The sequence below is a fragment of the Solanum dulcamara genome, chromosome 9 (genome assembly GCF_947179165.1).
Source record: "Solanum dulcamara chromosome 9, daSolDulc1.2, whole genome shotgun sequence".
Classification (NCBI taxonomy): Eukaryota; Viridiplantae; Streptophyta; class Magnoliopsida; order Solanales; family Solanaceae; genus Solanum; species Solanum dulcamara.
Genome location: NC_077245.1, coordinates 40,948,971 through 40,955,851, shown reverse-complemented (window position 1 = coordinate 40,955,851; position 6,881 = coordinate 40,948,971). Strand labels below are relative to the sequence as shown.

The 6,881-nt window shown below is 38.1% G+C and overlaps 1 protein-coding gene across 1 annotated transcript; it reads right to left on the bottom strand.

The window, feature by feature from the left end:
• Window positions 1-3,990: 3,990 nt before the first annotated feature.
• On the bottom strand, window positions 3,991-5,557 carry LOC129903657 (uncharacterized). The gene is made up of 3 exons (XM_055979204.1): window positions 5,465-5,557; window positions 5,022-5,066; window positions 3,991-4,569 (listed from the first exon to the last, which is right to left on the bottom strand). Exons 1-3 carry the CDS (start codon window positions 5,555-5,557, stop codon window positions 3,991-3,993), a joined length of 717 nt encoding a protein of 238 aa, XP_055835179.1.
• Window positions 5,558-6,881: the final 1,324 nt, after the last annotated feature.

The following is a 6,881-nucleotide window of genomic DNA, read 5'->3' as shown; positions in this document are numbered from 1 at the left end:
TGCGTTTTGTGAGTGTAAGGACCTAATAAAGGAGAAAAACTTAGAAACTAAACTAAGTCACCTTACCATGGGCCACTACACGGAGTGTGTACCGCACCACAACCCATGGTGTGTAAATGTAAAGGTAACAGGAAAAGAAAGGCTTCCAATTTTTTTTACATGAAAATAGAAAAATACAAGGAGGGGGACATAAACCCTAACCTCCGATCCTATAGTGGTTCATAAGTCGGCTAACCTACTAAGGTCGGCCAATTCATCCCCAATACAATATGGTGCTTTCTAAATACTAAAAAAAAGAGAAAGACCCTATGGGTGGACTCCTCTCTATTCATAATATCTAGAAAAGCAATAAACGAGGGAGACTCTCCCCTTTACAATCTAATCATAACTAAATATTCTTAAAGAGTTAAAAAGTACTTAGTTCCATATTAAATAGTAAAACTGGAGAACTCATGATGTTATCTTGTTCATCTAGAGTCGTCATCGTCTTCTGAATTATCGATTCCAGCTTAGATGAGTTCAAGAAAGTCCTAACCTCAAGTTCTTATCCAGTGTTGGAGGCTGCAGTATTTGTAGGTATTTCTCGGCAGGTCAGCATCTCTTGATGAGCCAAGGTGTAGTCCCTAGTTTTTGCAGGTTGTTGTTATTGTAGGATTGTTGCTTGGCCCTGCAGGTACAAGATGATGTTGCAGCTTAGGCAAATGATGTAGCTCTTTAGTGTGCTACATAAAAGAAGCAAACCAAGAGAGCAAAAAAATAAGAGATACAATAAATGCTGATGGTCTGTAGTGTGATTGAAGAAGTGTTGCAGCTTGCACTAATATTACTGCAATTTTGTATGTTGTTGTAGGTGTTTGGAGTGGTTAATAGACTACTTGTTAGTTGTTGTAGACCTGCAGTATATAAGAACTGCAGCTCTGATAATTACCTATAAGAAAACCCCCATGTCAGGCTGATTAAGGCTGCAATCTGCAACTCCATGAATATGTTGAGTATTGTTGTTATTGGATGTTGGTGTTGTGTTGCTCCTGGTGACTGCTGCAGCTGTAGTTTAACTGCTGCAACTCTTGTTGTTGTTGTGTACTGCTCTTATTGGATCCACTGGTCTTCTTAAAGTAGCCTGCACAACATAAGAAAAGGAAAGGAAAATTCCAAATGTTGGTTGAGATGTTGTAGTTCTGGAGTGTACAACTACAGTTCTGCTAGTTATAGATTGTTGGATGTTGAAGATGTTATTGTTGGGTGCTGCATCTTTGTTGGTATCAACCATCGAATTCTTAGACTCTACAGGTATTGGAACCATGCTGGAGCTCCATAACCAAGTGCTGCAACACTTTAGTGTGCCTGCACAAAGAAACAAATAATGCATTTCCAAGTGTTGGCTCAAGTGTTGTAGATCAGTCATGTACTTGCACAGCAAAAACAAAGAAGAAATAACTACTCTAGTCCTTACCTCTACTAGTAAGTTGTTTATTCTAGGAAAGCAATAAACAATGGAGACTCTCCCCTTTACAAAATTTCTAACTATGAAATTATACATAAAAAGTTCTATACTTCAATTACAAATAAGGTATACAAATCATGGAGGTTGTTTGATCCTTTTCAGTTTTGTCCTTCTAAAACTTATCATCCCCATTTTGTCTAATATGTAGTATCCTCTTTTTTCCTTTGGAAGTTGTTGAACATTGTAGACTTGGAACATGCTGTCTACATTGTGGCTGTGCTTGGAAAGAGTATCTGCAGCAAAGTTAGCTTCTCTATAGATGTGGCTATATTGAAAGTAATCCAGCATTATAATCATCTCCTACAGGTTTATGATATAGTTCCTGATGGTCCAAGGTGGTGTGATCTCTTATTTTAGCCATTTCACAAGTAATTCATAATCAACCTCCAAGAGAACCCTGCTGTAGCCATGCTGAATGCACCAAGAGATGCCCATCAGAGCAGCCTGTACCTCAGCTTAGTTATTAGATCCAAATCCAAGTGGTGCAGCAAAGGCATAAATGAACTTTCCTTTGTGATCTCTTAGGATGCCCCCAACTCCAATTCTTCTAGGATTCTCCAAAGCACTTCTATCAGTGTTAAGCTTAACCAAGTTATAATCAGGTTTGTGCCAACTAACTTGGATGATTTTCAATTCATGGTTGCATCTCTCCACCATCGCTATAAGCCCCTTCCAGTCATTTTGCCAGCTAATATAAGGGAAAGCTGTGAAAATCAGCATATAGAGGTCTTTGATGACTGAAAAACTCACTCTAGTACTTCTTGACTTTTTGCCTCCATATTTGCTAGCACATCTATTCTTCCATAGGTTCCAATAAATAAATATATGAGTAGCTTTCAATAAGAGTTTATGTACCTCATTGTTTGGTTTAGACAACCACTATTTCATTAACTTACTTCTCATGGGGCTACTGCTGTGTTGTATACCCCAACAGTCAGAAAAATACTTCCATATGTGTCTAACAATATGTACAGAGATAGTGTCCCACCCTGGCCTGTAACAGCAAGAACACTGAGCAGGTGCATGACCAAAGTGTTCAATACTTTCATTTGTAGGCAACTTGCTGCTGAGAGTTCTCCAAATAAGGAAGGATATCTTGAAAGGGCTATTCCTATGCCATATATTATTGTCAGTCATGGTTTTGTTTCTTTTTTGCCTGATCTGGTTCCAAGCTGAAGCACAAGTGAACTTTCCATCTGAGGTTAGTTTCCAGCAGGCTATATCTGAGAGGTCAGGTTGATACTTGAAGGAAAAATTGAGGTTCTTATGTATAAGGTGATGTGGTGCATGCTGTCTCACTTTCTCTTCATTCCAGCCTTCATTAACCTAGAACTTAGAGACAGTGATATTGTTAAGTCTAGGTAGATGTTCATCGTGGTAGGCTAGGGGGCCAATTCCTAGCCAATCATCCCACCAAAAGCTGCAAGAACCTGAATTAATGTGGCATTGTATATAAGGCTCAATGTCAGATTTATTTTTCATCATATGCTTCCACATAAGTGATTGACCAGTGTCCCATTTTTTTATTACTGGATGAGCTCTTTGGCAGTACTTGGCCATCAAGAAGCTCCCCCATAGAGTCTTCTTATACCTGAAGTTCCACCATTATTTATACTGCAATGCTAGGCACACATCTTTAAGATTTTTCATACCAATACCTCCTTCTTTTGTTGGATAGCTGAGGGTCTCCTATAAAGCCCAATGGTATTTCCTCTTTTATTTGTCCCATCCCCAAAAGAAGTTTACTATAAGAGACTTTATTTATTTGAGGGTAGTGGCAGTAAGAGTGATAGTAGATAAAAGATGAATTGGGAGAGACTGCAGCACATACTTCACAAGAGAAGCTCTCCCTCCATAGCTGAGGACTTTGGTCCACCATCCTCTAATTCTAAAGGTCACTTTAGCCACCATACTAGTGAAGTAAATGATCCTTTGTCTTCTAATATATAGAGGACATCCTAAATAGGTAATAGGACCATGAGTATGCTTGAATTCAGTGACGGAAGTGATCCTTGATATAATCTTAGGATTGGTATTCAAAGGGAGCATGCATTGACTCTTCTTCTTGTTAATAAGATGACCTGAACTTTTTTCATACCTCTGGAGTGTCTTCATGATCATCTTGAGAGAGTATTTGCAAGTTGAAGTGAATATGATTATATCATCAGCAAAGCTCAGATGATTAATCAAGGGGCCCTTCTTCTCCATGTAAAAACCTCTATACAAGTAATGTTGATGCAGATTATTGAGCATTCTTGAAAGAACATCAACACCTATTACAAAGAGGGCAGGGGATAATGGATCTCCTTGTTTGAGGTCTCTTGTAGAATGGAAAAAACCATGCCTACAATCATTCACAATAACTGAATACCAATTATTGGCCATTAACCTCCAAACCATATCTATAAGTATTTCTTCAAATCCCATCTTTCTCATAACCAGGCATATGAATGACCAAGACACTCTGTCATAGGCTTTGACCATGTCTAGTTTGATAACAACATTATCACCAATCTTAGATCTTTTGATGCTGTGAATGATTTCTTATGCCAACATGATATTTTCAGAGATATTTCTTCCTGGACAAATCCTGACTGATTTTCAGAGATTAGCTGAGGAAGAATGGGAGCTAATATGAGGCATAGAACCTTAGAAATGACTTTATTAGTAAAATTACTAAGAGATATGAGCCTGAAGTCTGAAAGCTTATTAAGATGGTCTACTTTTGGAAGTAGAACCAAACATGCATGTGAGATGAACTTGGGAAGAGAATGACCACAGAAAAAGAATTTCACCAAGTTTAATAAGTCTTCACTAATGATATCCCAGCAAGTATGGAAGAACTTGCCATTAATTCCATCTGTACCTGCAATCGATACATCACTAAGAGAAAATATAGCTTCTTTCAGCTCCACTTTAGTAGGCATAGCATTAAGGGACTGATTTTGCTGATCTGTGATGGTGTTGGGAATGCACCTGAGAATATCTTCATTGATGACCTCTTCCTTACCAGTAAAGATCTTCTCAAAGTAGTCACATGCTGTAGTAGCTATATTCTGATCACCCTGAATGGTGTTATCTTGATCATCAGTAATCTGATGGATGAATAATCTTCTTGTCCTTCCTCTTTTGATGGCATGAAAGTATTTGGAATTGGCATCTCCCTCCTTAAACTACTGAGTTTTTTGTTTAAGGATTGATTGCTCAGTCTTCAGGTATTTAATGTACTGAGAATTCCCTTGATTCAGCTTGATCTTGTTGTCTTTAGAGTTGTCCTGGATGAGAGCATCTTCTGCTTGCTTTATCTTCTCTTAAAACTCTTTGACAGCTTCATATATGTCTCCATATTGCTATCTTGACCAAGTACTAAGAGTTTTAGCCACTCTCTTAAGCTTCAATTGGAAAATTCTCATTGGATTACCTTCTATTGGTCTTTTCCAGCAGGATCTAACAGTGTCTAGGAAAGTCTTATTCTCTACCCAACAATTAAGGAATTTGAAGTATTTGATAAGATTACTTCGAGTCTCCTTGCATTCAAGTACAAGAGGACAGTGGTCTGAACCTGTAGAAGCAAGATGAGTCACAGTAGTCATAGGTATCATCTCTAACCACCTATCATTCACCATGTCCCTATCCAACCTCTTCATATTCTAGCCTCCATGTCCCTGTTGTTGCACCATGTAAAGTTCTAACCATGAAAGCCCAAATTAATAAGTCCACATGCTTCAATTACACTTATAAACTCAAAACTTTTGTTCATATTTTATGGTTGCCCTCCTAACTTTTCTTCAACATCAGTGATCACATTAAAGTCTCCAATAATACACCATAGCTTGTGTGTGTCAGCATACTGCAGTATCTTATCCAGAGACTTCTTCTAATATAATCCTTACACTTGGCATAAACAAATGTAATAATATGAGAATTAGGATTAGCCACATGTTTGATTTTATAACTAACCTGCTGTTCATCTTCATCTAAAATGGAGCAATCCACATCCTGGTTCCAAAACAACCAAATCTTATTATTGGGATTATGAATAGCACTGTCCATTCTCAACTGATTTCTGTAGTGGTTGAGTTGTGATTGATTGGCAAATGGTTCAAGAATTGCTAGCATAGAAATGTTTTGATAATCCTTGAGTCTTTGGAGTCTATCCAATGTACCTTGAGTATCAATACTCCTTGCATTCCAGCATATTGTAGTCATCATCAAAATTTCAGAGATTTGGACCTTGTGTTGATGCTACTCTTCTAAGTAGCATTAGCTGAACTAGCAGAGATCTATTGCTTCATTTTTTCTTCTTCTTGTCCTGCTGACCCCTAGGTGATAAACCCTATTTCTCAGTGACTTGCAACTCTTCATCCTCAGTTGTAGTATCTGTGGTAGCATCCGGTGCTCTCCAAAGAGGGGCACTAGTTTCCTCATTCTCTTCATGAGATTGTTCTATTTGATCTGGATCCTTTACATCTTCAGATTGAATAGTTCTGTATTTATCCTCAAAGTCATTTGATATGGCTCTTTTATTAAGCACACACAACTCAGTAGAGCTGGCTTGAATTTGAAAAGGATTCACATAAATCCCTGCTTGTTCTTCAACCAACACATAGTTCACTCTATGCTGTGACTTTCCAGACAGAGATTTCTTTGTCTTAGCTAGCTTTTTCTCCAATGCATCCCTCTTCTTTTTACTCAAATATAGAGTGTATTTATTGTTCAGGAGCTGAGCTACTGCACCCATATTTTGTTCATTGATATTTGGAGATTCAGCACCTCCCTTATCAATTTCATTGAGCTGGAGCCTGTCCTTTGAAACCTGTTGAATATCAACTTGTTGAACCTGTATATTGGACCTTGTATGTGCTGGAAGAGTGGTAGCAGAGGCTCTAGGGACTCTCCTTTGGTCAATCAATAGATTTTCCCTCTCCCTGGTTTCCCCTTCCTACAGATTAGTAATTGTCTCCTATATTCCCCCAATCTCACCTCCACTGACTTCTTCAGCCACAACAACAATATTGTTTAACACATTAAAATAATTGGGGGAGTCATGGGGGTATGGGAGCATTGAGTGAATACTTGGGATTTTTCCTTTGGCATTATTGCATTCCATATTATCCAAATCAGTATTTGGTTCAAACCTGACAGTAATATTATGATCTTTTTGTTTGTCTGCAGGTCTGCTAGTTCCATTAACATGTAAAACCTACTGCATAGGATTATGGGGACTGGGATTCAATATTGTATGGGGAGAGGGGGGTTGGCTCTGGACTCTAGAGTCAACATTACAAGTTTGGATATTACAAGTATTAAAGTTAGAGTTAATAAGCATACTTGTCTGCTGTTGAGTTTTTCCTTTATTGCTATTGCTGATATTGTG

Coding starts and splice junctions, on each gene's coding strand:
- LOC129903657 (XM_055979204.1), bottom strand. CDS start 5,557: ATGGACAGTGCTATTCATAATCCCAATAATAAGATTTGGTTGTTTTGG. Junction 5,067..5,464: donor TAGATGAAGATGAACAGCAG/GTTAGTTATAAA, acceptor TTGCTTCTACAG/GTTCAGACCACTGTCCTCTT. Junction 4,570..5,021: donor TGAATGCAAGGAGACTCGAA/GTAATCTTATCA, acceptor AACACCATTCAG/GGTGATCAGAATATAGCTAC.